The sequence below is a fragment of the Zootoca vivipara genome, chromosome 6 (genome assembly GCF_963506605.1).
Source record: "Zootoca vivipara chromosome 6, rZooViv1.1, whole genome shotgun sequence".
NCBI classification, from domain to species: Eukaryota; Metazoa; Chordata; class Lepidosauria; order Squamata; family Lacertidae; genus Zootoca; species Zootoca vivipara.
The window spans coordinates 95431244-95457454 of NC_083281.1; the positions used below are offsets into that span (position 1 = coordinate 95431244).

Consider the following 26211-nt stretch of genomic DNA (forward strand, 5'->3'; position numbering starts at 1 on the left):
CACCCCTCCCAATTTGGTGTCATCTGCAAACTTGCTCAGGATGCCCTCAAGCCCATCATCCAAGTCATTGATAAAGATGTTGAACAAGACTGGGCCCAAGACAGAACCCTGTGGCACCCCACTAGTCACTTCTCTCCAGGATGAAGAGGAGCCATTGATGAGGTTTGGGTGTGATCCAGCTTGCAGAAAGGGGTCTGCATGGAGCTTAAGCAGAGTAAGGGACCTCCAGATTCCCAGGCTAACCCTGAACCTTTAACTTTTATGCTAACCTCTCTCTGTCCTTTGAAATTTTGACTGATCATGTGTTAGGTTATATCCTTTTTACAACTGCCGCCAACTCTTGGATGTGTTTTCTGAGAACAAAGGGGCAAGCATGGCTTCTTTGTTTCTCCAACTAGTTAGCTAGCTAGGACTATAGAACTATTTCTCATCAAGAATGCACTTCTCTGAATAAACACAAACATTCTTATTTGGAGCCAGACCAGGGCTAGTCTTCTTACCTTCCTAGCTAGGTAATCTCACTCACAAGTCTGTGTTTCTATGTCCAACAGTTCCCAGGTTGGCAGGAATGCAACAAGGAATTGTTCTTTATATCAGGCAGCAGTGTTGCATCCTTTTTTGTTGCCTGGGGCACATGCTCCAGGCAGGGTATGGAGGGTTCACAGAACCCACCACGCTATGGGGTGCATGTGCCAGTTCAGCCCTGCCCACCAGAGCCAAGTGTCACTGCCCGTCCGTGCAGGGAGAAGCCTGGCTGGCTGACATGGCCCTTGGCAGGCAACCCCCCCCCCCCTTGACGCTGGCTGGGCAGCCATTCAGCGAGGGGGTCGGGGCGGGGATGCAGTGGTGAGGCCACGCCAGGCTCCAAGGCCCACAGACACCGGCAGCAGGCAGGGTGGGACGGGGATCCCTGCTGTGGGGGGCACCTGGCTTGTGCCTAATAATAATAATAATAATAATAATAATAATAATAATAATAATAATAATAATAATAATAATTTTATACCCCGCCCACCTGGCTGGGTTTCTCCAGCCACTCTGGGCGGCTTCCAACAAGATATTAAAAATACAATAAAACACCAGACATTAAAAACTTCCCTAAACAGGGCCTGGGCTACAGTCCCCCTGCCCCCCCCCCCGGTGCTTTCCAGGTGTGGATGGGAGCTGGAGCCCAACGACATCTGAAGAGTCCCACATTAGCCGCTTGCCTTCCATCCCAGCCCACTTCTCATATTCCTTCCCCCTTTCAGATGCCTCATGATTTCAGGCGGATGTCTGAAATGGATCTGTCAGACTGAGAGTCCTCCAAATCCAGCCCCAAGATCTGATGGTACCAGAGTTTGCATCTGAGTCTGGCCCTCGTGCGACCGCTGCCTTTGACCTGCATAACATCCTTGCTTCTTCCTTCTCATCCTCCAGGGCAGCGACAATGAATCGGTGGATAAGAACAAATGCTGTACGCTCTGTAACATGTCCTTTACTTCAGCCGTTGTGGCTGAGTCACACTATCAAGGGAAAATTCACGCCAAAAGATTAAAACTGTTGCTAGGAGAGCAGCCAACGTTAAAGGCCACAGGTAGGTCCAAATGCATTGATGATAAAGGCTTTCCTCCCCCCCCCCTTTTCTTTTTAAGGAGTGGAATGCTCTGTCTTTTTGGATCCATGCATCAGTTTCCTGTTAAGGAGAGGTGAGGGTGGCACTTTGACTGGCCTTGTGGATTCGGGACAGCAGACAAGAAGCACAGAAAGAAAGTTGAAGGAAAGCAGCTATTCGTTGTTCTCTTTGCTGTGGCAATCTTAGAAACACCCTTACACACAGGCTCATTGGGACCCCCTTTATTCCTGTAGATGCCAAAAAGTGTCTCCGTCTCCCTATTTTCTGAGCACTTGCTTGTAAAGCTGTTACTATATCCTCTGGCATAGCTGTCAACTTTCAGATTTGAAAATAAGGGATCAGCAGCCTCACCTGTCCCGGGGACAGTCTACGGTATATCTAACAATGCAGGATAGCAGCGGGAAACGGCGCTGGAATAAGGGAATTTCCAGCAAAAAGGGGAAGGTTGACAGCTGTGGCTTGGAATAAGGGAGTTTCCCGCAAAAAAGGGAGGGTTGACCGCTATGTCCTCTGGCCATCTATAACCGATTCTGGAACTGCCTTTAATTGACAACTCAACAAAGACGTTTATTTCTCCTTTTGCTCTTTGCTGCTGCTGGAGAATCTAGTCTTTCTTCCCCCTTTTTTTAAAAGCAGGAAGGAGATGGGTTGTTTTCTTGCATTTTGCCATATTTTCTTGCTCCCACTGTGCCTTCAGTAATGTAACGAGTGAGTAGCTTCCTCACGAGTAAGCAACTCCAAAAATCGTGCTTGGTTTTTACAGGATTTTATTTATATACATACTGTACGTACAAGACAGAGGATCAAAAAGCATGTCCGATCTAATCCGATCCAGAATCTGGAAGCATCTCCCTTCGTGAATGCCTCCAGCATAAGCCCCTAGGCACCTTGAACCTCCTCCTTTGGTCCCTCCTCTTGTCGCCCCTCCTTGCTGGGATGAGGGTGCTGGAGGAGCGCTCTCTCCACTAGAGCTGCTTAGTTGAGGGACTGGCTCTGTCCCTTGTGGAGCCTTCACCTCTTGAGTGCTTTGGTCCGCCCCCTGCAGCCCTCTCAGAGGTCAAGGAGATAAACAACCACACAACCTTTGAAAGACATCTGAATTCAACCCTATATAGCGAAGTTTTTAACGTTATGTTTTTGCATATTCTGTAAACCCCCAAGAGTGGCTGGGGTAACTCAGTCAGATGGGTGTTGTTAGAGGGTCGTCGTGGCTACTTTAGAGTAACTCCGCTTGAGTCCAGTTTGTCTTTAAAGACTTTTATTGTGCAAAGTATTTACAGTGCAGACAGCTTAAAACATGACCTCTCATTCCAAATCAGAATCCGGCAATGGTGTACATCTGTTCTTACGCCAGCAAAGTAGTTGGGGCACCCCAAAACGCCTCCCCCTTAACTCTTGCGCCGGAAGAAGCGATGCCCCCTCAGCCTCCTCCCTGCCAAGGTGGTAGAAGGGTTCTCCAGCATCCTTGAGCCCTTGCCTGCATCTCTTCTCCCCTGAGCATTCCCATCGTTCCGCCCGCTAGCTGCTCTCTCCCTCCGAGTCTCTCCCTTCCCCCCTGGCTGCTTCAGACCCACTGCTGCTCCCTGTGTTTGGCGAGGTGGACATTAGGATGATGGGGGCCAGCTCCCTGTAGGGAGTCACCCTTACACCCCCCATGACCCCCTCCCCTCCTGAGGCAGGTGGCATTTGGGGGCTCGGACTGGAATCCCAGAAAGTCCGTTTCATTCGTTCCAGTGGGAGTGAAAACCTGTTCCCAGTCTGGGGTCTGGGACTGTGCTTGGGGGGACGACTGGAAGCCCAGGAAGTCCATCTCATCAGAACCTGTGGGAGAGAAGACCTGTTCCCAGTCTTCCTCCTCCCCCTCCTGAAAGACGGTGTCCCACCCCCACAGGGATCCCTGCTGGTCGCCCGTGGCCCACTCCTGTTCTTCCGTAGATGAAGAACCTTCCCAGTCTGCCTCCCCGTCGGCACTCGGCGGGAAGCCTCGAAAGTTGTCCTCACTGCTTGTGGGTGCAAAAACTTTCCCCACCCTAAACCTTGGTGGTTTGGGCCTTTGTGCAAACAGAGCATGGAATTCCTCCACCAGGTATTCCTCCTGCACACTGTCTGCTGGCACCAGGCATTGCGGGAGGCTGGAGCCCCTTCCCATGCTATTAGGTACTCCAAACTGTCCTCTCCCCATCGAGAGTCCAGAATCTCTGTGGCCTCATTCACTGCCTCCTCCCCCCTTTCCCTTGGGGGTGCTGATGGGGGTGCTACGCTGTACCGGAACTCATTCCCCTCCCTGTATGGGGAAAGCAGCGATCTGTGAAACACGGGGTAGATCCTCATGCACTCGGGTAACTCCAACCTAAATGCCACTGGGTTGATCATCTGCAAAACCTTGAACGGCCACAGCCTTCTGGGTGCCAACTTCTTGCACCTCCCCACGATGGGGAACCCCTCTGAGGACAGCCAAACCTGATCCCCCTACCAGATGACCTCCCCCGGTCTCCGATGGCGATCTGCCCCTTCTTGTAAGCCTCCTTGGCTTTCTCCAGGTTCTCCTTGAACTGCTGGTGTACCGCCTCCATTCTGTCGCCCATTCCTCTGTTGCTGGACCCAAGTCAGCATCTGACTCACACCCGGGGAATGCTCATGGGTCCCGCCCATAATTAAAGGGTGCGACACCTGTGGAGACGTGCACTGCATTGTTGTACGCGAACTCCACTAGGGGCAACCGATCCACCCAGTCCATCTGCCTCTGGTTGACATAGCACCTTAGGTATTGCTGGAGGATCGCGTTGACCCTTTCTGCTTGACCATTGGTTTGGGGATGTCTGGCGGTGGAGAGGCTGACTTCCACATGTAAGAGGCTCATGAGCTTGCGCCAGAACCGAGAGGCAAATTGTCTGCCCCTGTCGGAAATTACCCTTGAGGGCAATCCATTCAGCCTGAACACCTGTTCCACAAAGAACTTCGCCGTCTCCTCAGCCGGCACCGCCCGTGCGCATGCTACAAAGTGGAACATTTTGGTCAAAAGGTCGACTACAACTAGCATGGCGGTCTTGCCGCGGGACAGGGGCAGATCTTTGATAAAATCTACTGAGACTACCTCCATGGTCTACTGAGTGTGGGCAAGGGTTCCAATAGTCCTTTCCCCTTTTGCCCTTTGGCAGGTGTCGCAGGTCCTGACATATTCCCTCACGTCCTCCCGCATGCTAGGCCACCAGAAATGTCTCATAACCAGTTGTGTGGTCTTGTCTCTCCCAAAATGTCCCACCGTTGGGTTGTCGTGCAGCTGCCTCAGGACCTTACCCCTGAGAGACTTTGTTGGCAGGTACAGGACCCCATAGCGAAAGAGCAACCCCCCTTTCTCCTCAAACCCATGCTCCGCCCCCTTCCCTTTCCTCAGGTCCTGCAAAGTGATCTGGGCAAAAGCGTCTTCCGCTGTGCGTCTGATGAGTTCTGCTTCTCCCCCCCCGCCCCCCCCCCAGGTCCATGCAGATTGGGGATAAATGTTCCGAGGCCCTGGTGGTTCCTCCTCCGCCATGTAGTCGGGCTTCCTGGACAGGGCATCCGCCCTGACATTCTGCTCACCGGGGATGTAGTGGATGGAGAAGTTGAAGTGGGAGAACAGCTCTGCTCATCGGATCTGTCTCTGGTTAAGCACTCTGGCCATTCTCCAAAACTCCAAATTCTTGTGGTCGGTGCACACTTGAATGGGGTATCGGGGCCCCACCAGGAAGTGCCGCATGGATCGCGAGCAGCGCCCTGTCAAAGTCTGTGCAGTTGCGTTCCACCTGGTTCAGCTTCCTGGAGAAGAAGGCACATGGTTTCCACTCCCTGTTGGCGTCCAGCTGCAGCAAGATGGTGCCAATCTCTTGGTCTGAAGCGTCCATTTCTATATGTAGTGGCGCATCCTGGACCACGTGAAACAGGTGCTGGTAGGACGCGAATACCTCCTTCAGTCGTTCAAACGCGTGCTGCACCTCCTGCGTCCACCTGAACTTCTGCTTGCCCCTTAAGCAGTCCGTAATGGGCGCCGTAACATGAGAGAAGTTCTTAATGAACTTCCTATAGAAGTTTGCAAAGCCCAAAAGGCACTGGGCATCCTTGCGTGTCCTTGGGCTCTGCCATTCCAGGGTGGCTCTCACCTTCTCCTTGTCCATTGCCAGTCCTTTGTTGGAAGCGTATAGCCGAGGAACTCCACTTCCTTGGCGTGAAACAGGCACTTCTCCAGTTTCACATACAGGTGGTGCTCCTTGAGGCGCTGTAGAACTGTCCACACGTCCTTCACGTGCTGCTCCAGGGTGTCAGAATAGATCAATATGTCATCCAAAAAGACCACACAGTTCTTGAAGAGTAGTGAGCCCAGGATGTGGTGCATGAAGGGTTGGAAGCAGGCAGATCCCCCCCCTGCAGGCCAAACGGCATGACTAGGTACTCAAAGGCTCCCAGTGGTATACATGATGGTTTTCCACTCATCCCCGTCTCTTATCCAGATCAAGTTGTACACCCCTCTCAAGTCAAGCTTAGTGAAAATCTTGCCTCGGCGCACCGCCGTCAGCAGATCATCCACTCAGGGCATCGGGAAGGCCACAGGTTCCATCAGGGTGTTCAGGAGACAGAAGTCCACAACGAGCCTCTATTGGATGGTGTCCTTTTTATGCACGAAGAACACAGGACTGCCCCCTGTTGCTTTGCTCTCCCGTATGAACCCATGCTTGAGGTTCGTGTCAATGAACTCCTGCAAGTCTGCCATCTCCTGGTCACACATGGAATACAACTTTCTGGGTGGCAGTTGGGCTCCAGGTACTAGATTGATCTGGCAGTCATAGGGCCTATGCGGGGGCAGGTGGTCAGATTCCTTTCCACTGAACACGTCCTGCAAGTCCCAGTAGGGCTTAGGGATTTTGGCCCCCCTTCGACCGCCATCATCGCCACCATGGCCAGAGGTTCCTGGTCACCCTGCCTCTCCATGCAGTGCTCTATGCAATACACTTACCCAAAAGTGAGGGACCGCTGGTGCCACCCTATGGTCGGGTCATGGAGCGCCAGCCAGCTCATGCCTAAGACGATGGGCGGGTCCGACAGGGTGGTCACGTGAAAAGCCAGTGTCTCAGTGTGCCTCCTAATCGCCATGCTCATGGGGGGTGTCTCCCGCGAGACTGCTCCCTCCAACAACTCTCTCCCATCAATGGTGGTGACGTGGAGAGGCAAATCCAGTGGCAGGAGCTGTATCTGATGCTTAGCTGCAAATTCAATGGAAATTTTTTTGCTGACGCCTCAGAATCCGAAAGAGCCAGCACGTCCAGGGAATAGCCATACATCTCTCCTCCCCTGAGCTTTCCCACCGTTCCGCACGCTGGCTTCTCTCTTCCTCTGAGTCTTTACCCTCCCCCCTGGCTGCTTCAGACCCACTGCTGCTCCCTGTGCTTGGCGAGGTGGACGTTAGGATGGTGGGGGCTGGCTCCCTGTAGGGAGTCACCCTTACAGGTGTGGTACAAATAAAACAACAACAATGCAAATACAATGCAAATACTAACAGATCCCACCTAAATCTACCTATGCCTGGCTTAGGCACAGCACAGCCACTGGGAAGTACATGATCTTCAGTCATAATTTTTCCGTTTTCATCAGATATAAATTCTGAGGTTACTACAACCAGCTTTGGCAATGGCTGCTAACCTAGTTCCCTGCAGGGCAGAAGCAAGATGATAAACAAAGAGTTGTCTGCCCAGAAGAGCAAAACTTTTTGCTTTATGGCCCAAGACATAGTGAAGCAACTTCTCTCATATGCTATCTGGTGATAAACTTCTGCAGTTTTACAGAGATGTGGCGATGGGTTTTTTTTTATTTACAAGGTACCAGACACCCCCACCCACACAGCCACAACTAATAATCAGATATGCTAGCAAGGGGAGAGGAGAGGAGAGGGTCATTCCTTTTCTTTAAGCTGTGCAGAGTGAAAAGCATTTTTTCTCTTTAAATGTTATGGTAGCAACTCCTGTGCATGTAAAAGGGAAAACTCAGACCAGATGGAAAGGGGTGAGGAGAGAGCGGCTGTGGCATGAAATAGCTCTCTGGGATGGAGGAATAGTGGCGTACTGTGGCTTTTGGAACCTGGGGTCTTCTAACGCTGATGCCACCAGATTCTGAGAGAATGCAACAGGTGCCCTGCGGGGAAGCAAGCTGTGCCAGGGCCGGGCCTTTGGGGCTGGGATGGTGCCTCCTTCTCCTACAAAGAGAGGAGAGCATGGCTCCACACCAGCCAGCCAGGCTTCCCCTTGTGCAGCTTGCCTCTCCATAGGTTGCCTGTCATGGAGGCACTTGGTTACTCCCTTTTGCACCTTCAGAATAATGTGCCCAGGGCCGGCCACCCCACAGCCCCAGTCACGGTATGCCAGTGTGGAGGAATCCTGCAAGAGTCAGACAAAAGAGGGTTCCTTCTTCACAGAACACACCATTAATCTAGGCATGCGGCAATAGCCACTTGTTATAACAGTTTTGAATTAAGATTAGGCCATGCACATTTAAATCCCATTACTTCCCCCAAAGAATCTTGGGAGCTATAGTTTTTTAAGGGTGTTGAGAATTGTATTTCTATGGGGATAAACTACAGTTCCCATGATTCTTGGGGGAAAGTCATGTGCTTTAAGTGTGCATTACTGTAAATGTATGGTGTGTACATAGCCTTGTTGTTGTTTAGTTGTTTAGTCGTGCCCGACTCTTCGTGACCCCATGGACCAGAGCACGCCAGGCACTCCTGTCTTCCACTACCTCCCACAGTTTAGTCATGTTGGTAGCTTTGAGAACACTGTCCAACCATCTTGTCCTCTGTCATCCTCGTCCTCTCTCTTTCTCCTGCGTAATTCCGGAACCGGAGGAAAGGGTCTACGCTCCATGCTTTCCTTTTCCCCATTCTCTCCCTCTCTTTCCTCCATCCTGTGTAGCCGGGTCTCTCCCATGCTGCTGGAGCCCTGGCCTTCTCTCTCCACTTCCTGATTAGCCTCCTCAGAGCCCTCGCTTCCATCACTGCTTGGGGAGGAGCTAGTTCTGATGCAAGGGGGAGGTTCTCTGTACTTTCTTCCCCTTACATCCACCCCAGGACCCCCCTCCCCCGAGGAGACGGGCAGCATTGGCGACAATTGGAAGCCCAAAAACTCCGTGGCGTCCGAGCTGGTGGGAGTGAAAACATGTTCCCATTCTGAGCTCTGCGAGGCGACCTGAGGTGACGACTGAAACCCCAGGAACTCCATCTCATCTGATCCCATGGGAGTGAACATCTGTTCCCAGTCCGTGATTGGGGTTTCTGCGCTAGAGGGGGCTCTGAACTCGGGCTCCTCTTCCCGCTCCTGAAACCTTGCTTCCCATTGCCACAGCGATCCCCGTGGCTCTTCTTCCCCTGAGGAGACCTCCCCCTCCCCTGCAGGTGCTGCTGAGGCCTCCCTCTCCATGTGCCATGGTTTCGGCCTGTGCGGAAACAGCGCATGGAATTCCTCCACTAGGTATTCCTCCTGCACTGCAGTAGCCGGCACCCAGGCTCCCCCCATTGAGAGTCCAGGATTTCCGTGGCCACGTTCAGGTTCTGTGGTACCCCGTCCCTCTGAATGTCTGTCTATTGTGTGTTGCTATCCCCAAACCTGGTGCTTTCCCCGTAGGGGGAGAGCAACGACCTGTGAAACACCGGGTGTATCCTCATGGAGTCTGGGAGTTCTAACCTGAATGCCACTGGATTGATCTGATGCGTGACTGTGAAGGGCCCCAAGCGTCTGGGCGCCAACTTCTTGCACCTCCCCATGGTCGGAAGCCCTTCTGAGGATAGCCACACCTTGTCCCCCACCCTGATGACCTCACCCAGTCGCCGGTGGCGGTCCGCTCCCTTCTTGTAGGCTTCCTTGGCCCTTTCCAAATGTTCCTTAAGTTGCTGGTGCACTGTCTCCATTTCCTCCGCCCAATCCTCCGCTGCGGGCCCCTCCTCCTCTTCCCACTCCCTCCCCGGGAATGCTCTGAGGTCCCGCCCGTAATTGGCCTTAAAGGGCGATGCCCCTGTGGAGACGTGCACTGCGTTGTTGTAGACAAACTCTGCCATTGGCAGACGGTCCACCCAGTCCGTTTGTCGTTGGCTGACGTAGCACCTCAAGTACTGTTGTAGTATGGCGTTGGCTCTCTCCGCCTGGCCATTGGTCTAGGGGTGTCGGGCCGTGGATAGGCTGACCTCCACATGCAACATGCTCATGAGCTTGCGCCAGAACCTGGAAGTAAACTGGTGCCCCCTATCTGATATTACACTTAATGGTAAGCTGTGCAGTCTGAATATGTGGTCCACAAACAGCTTTGCTGTCTCCTCCGCTGAGACAGCCCTTGCGCTCGGTACAAAGTGGCACATCTTGGTTAGGAGGTCCACCACCACCAGTACTGCGGTGACGAAGTCTACAGACACCACCTCCCAGGGCCTATTTGGCATAGGCAGCGGCTCCAGCAGTCCTGCCGGTGCTGCCCTGTCCCCTTTCGCCCTCTGGCAGGTGTCGCAGCCTCTGACGTAGTCTTTGACGTCCTCCCTCACCCCAGGCCACCAGAAGTGTCTCTTGACTAAGTGTGTGGTTTTGTCCCTCCCAAAGTGTCCCACCGTTGGGTTGTCGTGCATCTGTTGGAGGACCATCCTCCTCAGAGAGGTGGTGGGTAGGTACAGGGCCCCCTGGTAATAGAGCAAACCCTCTTTTTCCTTAAAGCCCTTGTCCGTTCCCCTCCCCTCCTGCAGGTCTCGGAAGATGCGTTTGGCGAACTCGTCCTCTGCCGTCAATCCGGTGAGTTCTGCCTCACTCACCACAGCTCCCCCACAAGTCCAGGCAGATGGGGGAAAGATGTGTTGGGGGGCCGGTGGCTGCTCTTCCTCCATGTACTCTGGTTTACACGACAGGGCATCCGCCCTGACATTCTGCTCTCCCGGTATGTAGTGGATGGAGAAGTTGAAATGGGAGAAGAACTCCGCCCACCGTATCTGCCGCTGGTTGAGCACTCTGGCCGTCCTCCAGAACTCCAAGTTCTTATGGTTGGTGCACACTTGGATGGGGTGTTTAGTGCCCACCAGGAAGTGTCTCCAGTGTTTGACGGCGGCATGTATGGCAAGAAGCTCCCTGTCAAAGACTGTGTAATTGCGTTCTGCTTGGTTCAGCTTTCTGGAGAAAAACTCACACGGTCGCCATTCCCTGTTGGCATCCAGTTGCAGCAGAATTCCCCCCACGGCTCTGTCAGAAGCATCCGTCTCAACGCATAAGGGTGCATCCTGCACCACGTGAAACAGGTTCTGTTCTGAGGCAAACACCTTCTTCAGGCACTCAAACGCTGCTTGCGCCTCCGCTGTCCACCGGAACTTTTGCTTGCCTCTTAGGCAGTCTGTGATGGGTGTCGTGACGTGGGAGAAGTTCTTGATGAAGTCAAGAACTTCTTGGGGAGGAGCTACTTCTGATGCAAGGGGGAGGTTCTCTGTACTTTCTTCCCCTTACAATATCAATCTGCAATAGGAAGCCTGATGTATCTTGCACAATGGTCACGTCCTGACATTAGTTTTGCTGTTGGAATTTTGAGCAGACAGGTAGCCAATCCTTCTGTTAGTGCATGGAAAGCAGTTAAAAGAATTTTACGTTATCTGAAACACACTGCTGACAGTGTTTTGAAACTAAGTTCAGCAGGTGAGGAGGTGTTAAAATGCTACACAGACAGCGATTGGGGAAATCTACCGGATAGAAAATCTGTTACTGTTATTATAATCATGTTGGGAGGTTCATTGGTTGGCTGGAAATCTAGAAAGCAACAAATAGTGTGTCCTCAACTGAGTCGGAATATGCAGCATTGAGTGAATTATGCGATGAGCTGGAGTTTTATAAACATTTGCTGATGGATTTGGGTGTTGAATGTGTTTGTCCTTTAAAGGTGTGTATTGACAACCAGGCATGTATTACTTTGTCTAGGACAGAACAATTCTAAAGTCAATCAAAACATGTACATTTGAAATACCAAAATGTCAGAGCTAATTTACAGAATAATAACATTGTATGTGACTATGTGCCAAGTGCTGAAAATGTTGCAAATATAATGACAAAGCCTCTGTCATTTGTAAACTGGAATATGCTGTGTCAGAGCATGAGTCTGGTAATCAAAGTTGGTTATAATACTTTGTGTATGCTCAAGAACTAAGGACACTCTGCAAGCTGTGAGGGGGTGTTGAGGTTCTGTGAGGAACTGCAGCTTGTGAGTGAATCAATTAGTGAATTGGCAGAAAGCCAAAGCAGGAGCACATGACCAAAGTCTGCCTAGAGACAGAAGCCCAGCAACAGGTTGCTGATTGGCTAGAACACGGGTGTCAAACACAAGGTCTGGGGGCCAAATCCGGCCCGCCAGACCTCGTCATGTGGCCCGCCGAGCACCCCAGCCAGCGGGACCCAGCAGCGGGACCTTGCTGCTGAAGCGCCGCGCCGACAAAGCGCCGACAAACAGATGGGGCTGGGGGGGTGTAGAAAGGCGGCCAGAGCAGCGCTGCGTGGAGCGCCCCGAGCCACAGCAGGAGAAGGAGGAGGCAGCTTGCCGGGTCAACGCCCGGCAGCGCGGCACGGAGAGTCCCGAGCCTCTGCGACGCAGCAGTGCTCTGTAGCACTTTGAATCCTCCTCCTCCTGCCACGGCTCGGCGCCTGGAAATGGCTGCTGCTGCTGCTGAACCACAGACAAAGCACCCAGCAGCGCCGTGTGAAGGAGGAGGAGGATTCAAAGTGCTACAGAGCACTGCTGCATCCCATAGGCTCGGGACTCTCCGCACGGCGCTGCCGGGCACCGACCCGGCAAGCCTCCTCCTCCTCCTCTTGCCTCAGCTCCTCCTCCTCCTGCCGTGGCTCAGCCTCATGAACGTGAGCTCAGCAGCGGCTCAGCCTCACGAACGTGCAACTCTGAGGCTTTACGCACTTCTCCTAAAACGGACACCCGCTGCCTCACGCTGCACGGGAAATGCTTTTTGCCCCTGGGTCCCTTCGCGCTCTTTTCTGGCGCTGAATCAAGGCAGCGACCCCCCCCTTCCCTTTCTTCCTTCCTCTCTCTCGTTCTTATTCTTTCTTTCCCTCTCCTTCCTTCCTTCTTTATCTCTGTCTTCTCTCCCTCTTTCTTTTTCTTTCCTTCTTTATTCCTTCTTTCCTACTCTTCTTTCTCTCACCTCTTTCCTTCCTCTCTCCCTCCTGCTCCCTCCTTCCTTCCTTCCTTCCTTCCTTCCTTCCTTCCTTCCTTCCTTCCGTCCTTCCCATCTTTCTTCCTCTCCCTCATTCTTATTCTTTCTTTCCCTCTACTTCCTTCCTTCTTTCTCCCTTTCCGTCTTCTCTCCCTCTTTCTTTTTCTTTTCTTCTTTATTCCCTTCCTTATTTCCTACTCTTCTTTCTCTCCCCTCTTTCCTTCCTTCCTCTCTCCCCCCCACTCCCTCTTTTCTTCCTTCCTTCCTCCCTCCCCTCCCTCTCCCTCTCCCTCTCCTCAGAAACATAGGATGCTGCTTTATACTTTTGGCCCTTAAACCCTGGAACCAGGAGAGCAGCTCCAGTGAGTCAACCTCAGCCAGTCCCTTTGGTGAAGGGTGGTGGCTCACTGGCAGAACATCTGTCCTGCATGCAGAAGGACCCCAGCATCTCCAGGTACTAGTAGCTCTGCAAAGGTCCTGCATGAAACCCTAGCGAGCCTCCACCACCCAGTGCAGTTACCAAAAATCATTTTTCAATAAATTGTACAATAATTGTACATTTGAATATCTACCTGCCATTATTCTGACTATGTTTCTGCTTTCAGAGCTAGTTATTACTTACATTATTACAAAAACCAGTAATAATTGAATGCAGTGACAATAATTTATGATAATAAAGAGTGGACACATAGTCCTACAGATACAACCGGCCCTTTGAGGGTGACCAAACTGCTGATGCGGCCCCCGATGAATTTGAGTTTGACACCCCTGGGCTAGAAGTTTCTCTCTTAAGGAGCATGACACAGCAACCAAGTGTTGGAGAGTTTGGAGATTGTTAGAGAGGTGTGGAGAGATTAGGAGCAGTTTAGGAGTTGTATGGAGAAGTATGTATATAGTAACTTGTGTAAAGCTGTGCATTACTCTGTTGTAAATAATAAAGCTACAAAGAAAGCCAAGTTACTTCTCTGCGTGTTTGTTTTTGAGTTCCTGGGCTGAAGAACACAGTCATCACGCTTCGTAGCAGATTCTTTAATTGGGCTATACGCCAATATGTGGTCCCCTTCTCCTTGTGCCCTCATAGCCTTAGACAGCTCCAGAGTGGGGGACAGATCTTCCCCGATGGCATTGGTTACAAGGGCTTTACAACTCCATGTTCAGAGGCAGAAGATTTCAAGAAGAGTTGTAGCTCAGTGGCTGGGCAGCTCTTTTTCACATAGAAGGTCCCAGGTTCAATCCCCAGCATTTCCAGGTGGGGCTCAGAGGGATGCTATTTCGACACACGGTGGAGTTGCTGCCAGTTTGTGTAGAGAGTACTGAGCTGGATGGACCAATGGTCTGACTCTGCATAAGGCAGTTTTCAATGTTCCTTTGTTATAATGCACCAACTCATAGGATAAATATCATGATGGTATAACAAAATCATTAAAACACCATAGAATAATAAAATGCAGAAGGTTATTCAAATTCACTCTCTAAAAATGCTTGATGAAACAATGTTTTCTGCAGGTGGCAAAATATAAGAATTGTCTGATTTCAGTAGGATGTGACTTTGTACAATTGGCCACGCAAAGACCAGAGGTTTCCACAACTCACCACCCCAAGTCCAGGCAGGCCAGAGGCATGGCCACAATTGAACAGGCCAACCAGGCTAAAAGGAGAATAATAATAATAATAATAATAATAATAATAATAATAATAATAATAATACTGTGGGAGAGGGGTATTCTTTTTGCTTGTTACTGTCACACATTTTTGTGTTTTTATATTGTGAACCACCCTGTGATCCTCAGATGAAGGGCAGTATAGAAATTCATTTAATTAATTAATTAATAACAGCAACAAGTGTGGGTCCATTCGGAGGGCTTCTCCAGGTGAATTGCAATCATCTGACTGGTGCCTAATGGACAAGGAGGTGCTTCAGGTGAATTTAATGGTGAGGATTTACGTTCCGAAAGGCAGCCTATAAATAATTGGAACAAATAAATAAGTAAAATTTCATGTGCACACAATTGTGCAGCAGCCTGGCACACATTAGTCTCTCCCTCATGCAGATCCCCCCTCCCTCCAGGCCATCACATCCTGGAGGCTATCTGTGTGACAGAGGGAGGAGGTTCACCATGTTATTTAAGCCCTGCTCCTCCCAGAAGCATGTTTCTACCACAATGCTATTGAAGCATTGCTCTTGGCTTGATGTGTGACCCAGAGTTCAGATCCAAGACAAATAGTAGGATGATTTTATTAATTAGCATTTCCCTTCTCCTTCCTTTCCTCCTCCTCTGTAGATCTACCATAGCAACAGCAGTTATGCGACAAATAGACAAGGTCGTTGCTTTGTAGGGAAGTTGAGTACTAAGGAATAAAGTCCGGTAATTGGAAGGGAAGAGCAAGTGATGCCATGGAAAAGAAAATGTCCCTCTCCTTTCACTGCCAAATGCTCCAAGGATCTCATTTTGCTAATGAGCAATGGTCTCACCAGTAGGGCAGTTCCTTCCTTTCACCCTCATTGCTTCGTGGGTTGCACTTTAGAACAATAATAATAATTGGAGGGGGGAAAGCTTGCCGTCCAAAACACTCAATATATATATATATATGATCTTTTGGAAAGAAGAAATTAATATGGCTACAAATAATTTTACAGCAGGGGTGGGGAACCTGGTGCCTTCCAACCATTGTTTGACTCTAATGGCCTGAAGTTATGTAAGATATAATAGAAGTTGAGTTTAAAACACAGACCTTTTTAGCCTATTGCTGAATGTTTGAATGCCTTTTGAGTCCATGGCTCCCTTGACCAACCACATTCTTTCTGCAGCTCTCCTGTGGGAACTGCTTACACTGGGGCTCCATTACAGATTGCGCATCTATGGGGACTCCTGTCCCACCCTACTTCTCTGAGGCAACATTTTTGGCACACATGTAAAGTGGGAGCGCACATGCTGACAGGAACTCAAGCAAGGCCACTGCTCTGCAGGTCCCAGCTGACGCACTGCACAGCTTGCCTTTTCTGAAATTAGTGTCCTCAACCTCCCCAGTGGGCCCTGGGGCACTGGTTCGACAACCAATGGCCTATATTTAACAGTCTGCTAATGAAAATGATAATAATAATGTTTGTTTTTATTTTGTTGTAAACCGCTTAGACATTTCATTACAATTAAGTGGTACATGAATTTTGTTTAATAAAACAAATAAGCAGCCCAGTGATGTGCAGAGGGTTGCATTTGCCCAACCCCTGACCTAGAGGAAGGATGGATGCCGTTTCCTTGTGAAAAAGTTGAAGTCATGATTATGCATGCTGGAGATGTTTCTGGCAGTTCCTCTGCACTCTCAGATTCAAATGATCAAGGTTCCATCACCTTTATGTTTTCTCTAGATCTGATCTCATTGAAGTTCAGACACAATGCCTTCTTTCATGTATCAGATTCAACCTGAAAAAGCACCCCTTTGAGTCTTCTCCCAAGCAAGGTGTTTGTTGAGAACTACATGGGTGCTAGACATTTTGCCTTAAATCAAGTTTGAAGGAATCTGGCCAGAGCACATAGCCATTCATAGTCAGATTCTATTGTGGACTCCATGGGTTTGAGGACCAGGAACTGTTTAGTCTCAGTGAGCTACCTATGCTATGCCACGCTGTGCCACACTATGCCACTGTGGAATTGTGGAAGAGGGTACCTCAGGCCCTCAAGTCTCTCCCCACTCCCACTGCTCCCCAGTCCCACCAGCTCCTCCCAAGTCCCACCCCTCACATGCCCTGCTTTGCACCTTCTTTCAGTGTGATGTGTCCTTGCACTCTGATAATGCCTTCCGCTTCTCTGAATGGAGGGGGGGGGTGTAGAGTAGGTGTAAAAGCTAGCTGACTACACAAAGGCAACATTTACATTTGTTGCCCTCTCCACTTTTGGCCTTAGCCCCCCCTGCCACTAGCATGAAGGTATTCATTCATTCATTCATTTACTTATTTATTTCTCAATGTATATGCCCCTCAACTGGCATGAGCATTGAACCTTAATTCAAACTCGGGTTTGGGATAGTGTTCTCCATTGCACCAGTAACAGGCTGTTTGGGGGGCAGAGGAACAAGCAACTGACTGTGTAGCATATACACAGGACAGGGGAAGCAATGTATATTTAAAACATTTGTCATATCAATTGCCATGGATTTCCCCTCAAAGAATCCTGGGAAGTGTAGTTTTTGAGGGTGCTGAGAATTGTTAGGAGGCCACCCCATTATTCCTCTCACAGCTACAATTCCTAGAGTTCCCTTGGAAGAGGAAGAGGCTATTAAGCAGGTCTGATAATTGTAGCTCTGTGAGGGGAATGGGGGTTTCCTAACAACTCTCAGTCCCCTTAACAAACTGCAGTGTCCAGCAGTTCTTGGGGGAAGCCGGGACTGTTTAAAGTGGCACGATACTGCTTCAAATGCAGAAGTGGCCTTATGCCGAATCTGGTCACTGGTCCTTCTAGCTTTGCATTATCTCCTCTGACTGGCAGTGTCTCTTCAGGGCTTCAAGGGACAGTTTTGCTGGAGGCACCAGCAATTGAACCTGGGACCTTCCGCCTGCAAGGCAAATGCTCCACCCCTGTGCTGCAATTCTTCCCCAGCTCTGTCCTCCAACAGAGAAGAACGGCTTCAGTATCTGCTGCCTGCCTGTCCAATGGCAGGCCCTGCCAACCCTGTCTGACCACACAGGCTCTTCCTCTCCTAGTGGCAGATGCCACAGATGATGAGCGCTCACCACATGGCTGCATGCACCCCACAATTATAGTTGCCATTGGCCACCATGAGGATCAATGTGAAAGATAAACCATTAAGGGCACCTCCCTTACCTAGTTTAGGAAGTGAGGCCCAAGCCGGAGGTGGGTCTGGAAGTGGATTGAGAAAGTAGAGTGAGAAAGAGTGGCTGGGGAAACCCAGTCAGATGGTTGAGGTATATTATTATTATTATTATTATTATTATTATTATTATTATTATTAAAGTAGCTAAAGGAGAGAAGGCCTGTTGGGCATAATTATGTAATAAAACTCTTTCTTATTTGTTCTCTTGCAGAGACCAACCTGAGTTCCCTAAAGCAGTCACACCTGGATAGTTCTCCTGTGGTGTCTCCGCCCCATCAGAGAAGAGACTCTGACAGGTACTGCCAGCTCTGCACGGCTTGGTTTAATAACCCGATGATGGCACAGCAGCACTATGATGGGAAGAAGCACAAAAAGAATGCAGCCAGGGCGGATTTACTAGAGCAACTAGGGAAGACGCTGGAGCTAGGTGAGTTAAGAGGTAAGAGCCGTTGGTTTTCTAAAAGCATCAACGTGGGAACCCTCTGTGTGCTCTCCCCAGTGCTCCAAGGGTCCGTGTGGCAAGCCATTGGGAGGGCTCCATGTGGTTCCAGTGGTTCCCATCACACCCATCGTATGCCCACCCTTGAGGGCTCAAGGCATCTTAGGGTGCAGCATCTGTCTGCCTCATAGGAGTGAGTGATGTTTGCCTTCAGTTATGTGCTTCTTATATCGAGGAAGAGTTGTGGCTCAGTGGGAAAGCACAGAGGGGGCTGGGAGAGAAGTCTGTCTGAAACCTGGAAAGCCAGGTGGTGCCACTCAGGTCTGATTCAGTACAAGGCAGCTTCCTATATACATACCCTCCAACATTCATCAGATGAAAATAGGGGTATTTCTCACTCCGCCCCCGCAACTGACCCTCCTTGACCTCCATTTTTTGTCATTGTCCCCTGCAGAGCATTTCCTATCAGAAGAATGGCAAATGCTGCCCCCACTAGTCCAAAGGGATACATCACACAGCCCTTCACCATCCTGAGAAAACCCTTTAATCCTGATTTTATTTTATTCTTTGGTAGATTTACAAAAATAAAAACACACACTCCTAAATTAATCTTATAAAGGGGCAGAAATTGATGCAGACACACGAAGCATTTTTCTAATAAAGAAAATCCAGACTGCACTCTGCTGCCCCTTTCTGCCTTCTGTCTGCACCTCAGGGCCGGCGCCTCATGCAAGACTGGGCTTTGGCAGCAAAAGCAGCCTCTCCTCTTCCTTGCCCACTCTCCAGCATCTGCCACAAGGTGCCCAAGGGAGGAGGCCAGGGAGAGGCTCCGCCGCAGCCACAAGCACCGCTTCAACCTCCTCCCTGAGCTTGGCGAAATAGGGACATTCTGGGATCAATTCAGAAGCTGGGAAGGCTTTTGTAATTCTGGGACACTTGGAACACTATGTTCCCATAATTCTGGGACACTATGTTCCAAATGGTTGGGAAAGGGCTGCTGTTGTTCAGTGAAAACATCTGCTCTGCATGCAGAAGGTTCAGGCATTAGGAGGTCTGTTCCACACAATGTAGAAATGAGGCATTTTAGTGTTGTGACACCTGCCCTTTGGGATGCCCTCCCCTTGGATATCCAAAAAGTGACACCTCTGTTGTCTTTTCCATGCATACAAGACCTTCCTCTTTCTCATTCTGCATGTGTACAGCAATTGTTTTCAAGATGCTTTTATTGCCTCACCACTTGTTGGTCACCAGCCCAGGCTCCTTTGGGAGGAAGGGCAATATATTAATACTAATAAGTAAATAAATCATCAGCTCCGGGTGGGACTGGGGGAGACCCAGCCTGAAGCCCTGGAGAGTTGCCAGTCAGTGTTTAGACAAGGGTTAGTTTATAATAATAATAATAATTTATTATTTATACCCCGCCCATCTGGCCGGGTTCCCCCAGCCACTCTGGGCGGCTTCCAACAAAACATTAAAATACAGAAATCCATCAAACATTAAAAGCTTCCCTAAACAGGGCTGCCTTAAGATGCCTTCTAAAGGTCTGATGTCCCAGTGGTGGTTGGTGGTGGGATTCCTACCAAGTTGGTAGCTTGGTGGTTGGATTCCTATTATTATTATTTATTTATTTACACCCTGCCCATCTGGCTGGGTTTTCCCCGCCACTCTGGGCAGCTTCCAACACGCATTAAAATACATTAAAATATCACAGATTAAAAACTTCCCTAAACAGGGCTGCCTTTAGGTGTTTTCTAAATGTCAGGTAGTTGTTTATTTCCTTGACCTCTGATGGGAGGGTGTTCCACAGGGCGGGCGCCACTACTGAGAAGGCCCTCTGCCTGGTTCCCTGTAGCTTTGCTTCTCGCAGTGAGGGACCTGCCAGAAGCCCCTCGGTGCTGGATCTCAGTGAAGACGCTCCTTCAGGTATATAGGACCGAGGCCGTGGACACAGAATTAACCTGTGCCTCCATGGACAGCTGTGAATCCAAAATGACTCCCAGGCTGCGCACCTGGTCCTTCAAGGGCACAGTTACCCCATTCAGGACCAGGGAGTCCCCCACACCCACCCGCCCCCTCTCCCCCCAAAACAGTACTTCTGTCTTGTCAGGATTCAACCTCAATCTGTTAGCCGCCATTGATCCTCCAGCCGCCTCCAGACACTCACACAGGACCGGCACCACCTTCACTGCTTCTGATCTGAAAGAGAGGTAGAGCTGGGTATCATCCGCATACTGATGAACACCCAGCCCAACCCCCTGATGATCTCTCCCAGCGGCTTCATATAGATGTTAAAAAGCATGGGGGAGAGGATGGAACCCTGAGGCACCCCACAAGTGCTTGTTGATGTTGTGGTGCATCTGCTTTGCATGCAGGAGCTCTCAGCTTGAATCCTCGACATCCCTGGGCTGGGCTGGAGTAGACCTTTATCTGAAACCCTGGAGAGCCACTGCCCATCAGTGCAGACAGTACTGAGCTAGATGGGCCAGTGGTCTGACTCAGTATTTGGCAGGTTCCTATGTGTGAATTGCCTTCAGACACTTGGTGTGGGTCTTGCCTGGGGCCACAGAAGAACCATTGATGGGGCTTTGTGCATCCCACAGACCCAGGGGCGTTGCAATAGGGAGCGGGGGGCGGGGTGCCCTGGGCTCCACTCTGAGGGGGGCAGCGCGCCGCTCCATCGCTACCTCCACCGATGGCCGCTGCTACCATGGCAGCGGCACAACCGCCATCGCGGAGGCCCCGATGTTGCTGACCTCGCCCCTCGCTTCTTCCTGGTGGGGCGGAGGCAAGGGGCGGGCCAGAGAGCAGTGGCAGCCGCTGACTCCCATCGCCGCTCTGCCTCAGCAGGAAGAAGCAGCAAAGCAAGCTATGGAGTGGGTTGCCGCCAGCGGTGCTCTTGCATCGGGATCCTCGGATCCGGGCACTGGAGCACTGCCCCCGGCAATATGCTCCGTAGTGCGCACATGCGAGCATCCCGCTCCGTCATGCGCATGCGTCATGACGTAGTGACATTACATCATGACACATGCGTCACGGCGGAGCGGGATGCCGCCCTGGGCAGCAGAGAGGCTCTGTACGCACCTGCACAGACCACAGGTTAGGCCCCTTGGTCTGGAATATCTTATTTTAGGAGGGCTGCAGACTGAAGAATAGGGCCCCTTTTCCATCTTGTTCCCACAGAAGCCCAGCAGGTGAGGGGGGGTCTGCAGCCACTTTTGCCAAGGCCCATTCATTCGTCTTTTTTTTTTACAGGAACTGCCCACCCAAATCCCTTCCTTCTCTGCTGAAATCTGTTAATTATGTAAAGTCTTTGCAAAACACACATCTCCTGGGTTGGGGAAACATGCTTTTTCCTTTCCCTTTTTATGCCTTTAACTTCCTGCAGTCAAGTACTATTAGCTGGAAGCCCATCAAACGTGGAATGTTTTATCCATTTATGTCTCACTAAAGGGATTTGAAAACAGAAGGGTTTCCTAGCGCTACATTATATGTAGTTTTTTAATGTGCTGTGTTCCGTTTCCCCTTTCCCTGCCTGAGCTCCACAAAATGCAGGTTGAGTTTATAGATGAATCTCCTGTTATCATATCCTTCTTGAACGGGTGGCTCCCTTCCCTCGGGAACAAGCGCATGCCACAAGTGTTCTTCAGAATATATGTAAAACACAGAGATTGAAGCATTCTCCTCTCATCTGCCCCAAGGCACCAAGTTTAGCGACATAACCCCTCACAATACAATTATACGTGAGATGGAAATAGGTGGTTGTCTTTTATTTGCCGCATCCCCCGCCTTGGGTAGAATTCCCTTTTATGTCTTATTCCAGAAAAACCAACAGCCTTGGCTGAGAGGCCCCGTGGCCTTATTCTCCAGCGCCCTCTGGTGCAAAACTCTTACAACTGCAGCATAAAGTGGCTTCCTGGGCTTCTTTCCTCTATGTTAGAGTGGTTTAAGGCCATGCTGCCCACAGCTTTAACCTTCCCTTGGGATGCACAGGTGGTTGCCAAGGGAGTCTTGAGCTCCTGCCCAGCACCTTCATATTAAATGCCTTGAATGATCCCAGTCTAGTCAGGTCAATAGGGGTGTATGGTGTGTTAGGGGAGGGGTAGTACCTCTGGTGGGGGAGACGCCCTGCTCCTTCTGAGGTCGTTTGTCCTCACCCTGCTCCCAGCTCTCACCTGTGGCTCCAGGAAGCTATCAGCAGGTGATAGCAGCCACACCCCAGGGAATGTCTTTGACTGGCTGGCTAAACCAGGTGAGGGGAGCTGATGAGTTTCAAACTCTTGGTGAGTTAAAGACTTCCCTGAATGTGAAGACAGGTGCTGGCAGATTGAGTGGAGAAGACCAATAGTGGGTCCAGCAGTCAAGAAGGCTGTTTCTGCATGTATAATCATAATCATAATAAACTTTTATTTGTATCCCGACCTCCCCGGGAAGTGAGGGACAAGTGGGGCTCATCCACATGGGAGGAGAACTCTGCTCCTTAACCTCTGCTGCCTTGCAGGAGAAGAAAAGGCTCAGGAGTAAACCCTCCACAAATCTGGAGTGGCATCCCTAAGATGGTTGGATGGCGCCGTGTGCAACTGTGGCAAACATTGGTGCCAATCATTCTGCTTTCCTTTGGACCACATCAGAGAGGCCAAAAAGGCTTGCATCTTGGGGAGATCATTTGGTGCTGCTAACAGAGTGGTGTGACTTCACCCCTGGAGGCACACTCCATTGTCTCTCGAGACAGAGCGATGGCAGCAACAACCTCCATCTGGTCATATCAACCCTGATTTGCTCCTTGGCCAACTATGGGCTCGTCCACAGTTCCACTTATCCAGTGGTTTCTAGGCATGAGTTTGAGTGGTTTTCCATTTGCCCCTCTACTTTCCCCGCGAAAGGACCCTGATGTTTACTGCTGAATTGGAAGAAACTGGATCGGCATTCATCCCAATTCAGTGGTAAACAGTGGGGTTTTCCCAAGGAAAAGTGGCAGTACAAGAGGAAGTGTGGGTGAGACCTATGACAATGGGAACAGAAGCAATATAGCTCTAAGGAGCAGGTCAGGGGCCAATGAGAAGGGAAATGAGGGAGGCTGAAAAGAAAAGGGTCTCTTAGGACCTGAGGCAGCAAAATGGCGGACAACGAGAGAGATAGAGAGGGAGGGAGGGAGCACATGTCAGAAACATTCTGTCCCTGAGCAATGCAAGAAAAATTGCTTTTGTTTTGCTTTTGTTTTCCCAATGAGTTGCTTCACTTGAACAATGTTTACAGGCCCAGCTGTATTTAACATCCTCCCGAGTTTTGATAACACTGTCATCCTTCAGAAATTGCCATTTCTTCCCAATCTAACATTTGGGATTCCATCAGTTTAATTAAATAATGATGCCATTGCACCTATAACTCCATGCCCAGGCAGTATGAAGGTTTGTTCCCTTGTGATGAGAGGTATCCTGGAGGCTTTATGGCATTTTTGTAAGATCTGTTTATTTCTAAATAATAATAATAAAGGTAAAGGACCCCTGGACGGTTAAGTCCGGTCAAAGGTGACTATGGGGTGCAGCGCTCATCTCACTTTCAGGCTGAGGGAGCCAGCGTTTGTCCACAGACAGCTTTCCTGGTCATGTGGCCAGCATGACTAAACCACTTCTGGTGCAATGGGACACTGTGACAGAAACCAGAGCCATTTACCTCTTTATCTACTTGCACTTGACGTGCTTTCGAACTGCTAGGTTGGCAGGAGCTGGGACAGAGCAAAAGGAGCTCACCCCGTCACGCAGATTCGAACTGTCAACCTTCAAATCGTCAAGCCCAAGAGACTCAGTGGTTTAGACCATCCCTTTTTATTTATAGACTAGTGTATTTCAGCCCGTTTAATAACGGGCGCTAGAACATCCTGGGGTTCGGAGAAGCGCTTGTGCAGCGCTTCTCCGAACCCTGGGACCTGTCCTTGCTGTCGGCGGCAGGGGGACAGGAACGGAGGAGGAGAAAGCACTGCGTTCTCCTCCTCCGTTCCTCTCCCGCAGCCGCCGACAGGAAGAAGACATCCGACAGGAAGGACGCGCGCACTCTCCCCCCCCTGCCTCCTCCAACCGCCGCTCCTCACGGCCAGGGAGGGTTGTGAGGAGGCCTTCGCCGGCCTCCACCCTCGCTTCCCTGACGTGCCCTGCAGTGAGGCGGTGTCCGGCGGGAGCGGCGGTTGGAGGAGGCAGAGGGGGGGGAGAGTGCGCGCGCGCAGTCTCTGCTGTCCAATCCCTGTATCCCTGGGGCACATGCGCAGTGACCCAGGGACACACGGGACAGCTTGGACGCAGGGACAACTTGGACTTTATTATATAGGATATGCATCGTTCAACAAGAAAGAAATGTGCAAACCCACAAGTTGGCAGGAAAAACAGCATCAGTATCCCCACAAGCAAACCGCATGCAGGCCCACAAGCGGGGGGGGGGGATTCAATTCTCATTTAGCGGTCCTTCTGAACCAAAACACAGCTATCCTCCAAAATTCATATATCTCCAAATTTTGCAACACAGTTCACCGGTCAAGTACTGCATACATAAATGCACACAATATGGTAAAATGTGCATTAAAATGCCTATTAGTGAAAATAAATTAAAATGCTTTATATTAGAGGAAATTGCTTTGAAAACTTGCATATTAGGGGAGATTGCATACAGAAATATGTATATAAAGGGAGATTAGCAGTAAAATGCTGATGAATTTTCATGAGAGGTTTTTTTATACTGAATTTAAGATTGGAAAAATGAGAAACTGAGATTGATAGATTCATCCCTTCTTACACGGCTACTTCCAGAGAAGCCAGCTAAAGAACTCAAGGGGATCCAGATTGTCAGTATTTATTATGATAAATCATATCAGAAAATTTCTGGCTACATGAAGCAATATAGAAATATAAGAAATTAAACGGAAACAATACATAAAACTGAGCAATAAAGATTGGTGCTGCTTTGACCAGATTTGTGGGGAACTTGGTAAATTAGGCCATAAACTTAATATTCCAGCATTGCATCAGACTTTGTGCTTGCCCTAGTTTCTTCATTCACATTCGTGGCCAGCAGCGAGTTTGTTTATTTATTTTTATTTATTCCTTTCAAAGGAGCCTCAGGTGGCAAACAACAAAAGATTAAAGAATGGAAGCATTTTTTAAAAACTTAAATCCATTTCAGTACAGGTGCAGACTGGGAAAGATCTCTATTATAAGGTTTTGGGGAAGAGGAAGGTCTTCAGCAGGTGCTGAAAAGGCAACAGAGGCAGCGCCTGCCTCATCTTCGAGGGGAGGGCATTCCAAAGGGCAGTTGTGTGTGTAGATTATTTAACCATCTCCCAAAATAAATTCAGACAAGACTCAAATTTTTGGTTTGGTTTTTGGCATAATTTAGGCCACAACTTTATTGATTACAATCAAGTGAGTGGTTGCATAGGCTCTGGTTCAACTAGCTCCCTGCACCCTTGCAGGCAGCGCTGACCCAGGGCACACCATAGGTCAGCCCAGCATAGTGGAAGGCGGGGTCAAGCCAGTCCACCAGCCAGATGCCCTCCTGGACTCTGGCTCCGGGCACAACCCCTCTCAGGGTTGACCAACCAAGAGTCCCAGGATTCTTTTAACAGAATACCCATCACATAGGGATGGCCAGACCGCTCTGCCACCCCCGTCCCCTGAACCAGAGCCTATCACTCTCCCCCCACCACTCACCAGTCCCTTAACCCCACTGACACAGAGGTCAGCCACAAATCATTCCCAGTCACAGACAGATGAACCCCATCATGCCTGTAAAGGGACACATTGCATGAGGTAATGCCCGGGTGATGGATCACCGCTCCCCCCCCATGACAAAACCTTCTTGGCCACTGTGCTCTGCATGCGCCCTCTGGCCCTCTTGGTGGAAGCTGGGCAACGACTCCCTCTGCATTCACGCCGCGGCAGAACTTGCGACCAGAATATTTCGAGTCCAGGAAGAGCTGCCATCAACTCTTCCAAGTCCTCTTGCATGTGGGTCCGCAGGCGCAAACCAGGATCTTGTGGCAGGTCGTTCTCGCCCAGCTGGAGCACCAGGCGTGCCTTCCGCAGACACCTTTGCCCACAGCGTTGGGATAAGCTCCTCCCAAAGCATTCCACATCTGGATATCCAGGA

General features: G+C 50.2%; 1 protein-coding gene across 8 annotated transcripts in view; it reads left to right on the forward strand.

The window, feature by feature from the left end:
• ZMAT4 (zinc finger matrin-type 4) overlaps window positions 1-26211 on the forward strand; it is a 181506-nt gene that overhangs the window by 110030 nt on the left and 45265 nt on the right. For 5 of the 8 annotated variants that reach the window (XM_060276422.1, XM_060276423.1, XM_060276424.1 and 2 more), the window contains 2 exons: window positions 1420-1576; window positions 17851-24037. In XM_060276422.1, coding sequence (XP_060132405.1) covers window positions 1420-1576; window positions 17851-18269 — 576 coding nt within the window. In that variant the 3' untranslated portion in view covers window positions 18270-24037. Of the gene's footprint in view, window positions 1-1419; window positions 1577-17850; window positions 24038-26211 lie in introns of those variants that run through there. The other 3 variants (XM_060276427.1, XM_060276425.1, XM_060276426.1) reach the window with 2 other exon arrangements.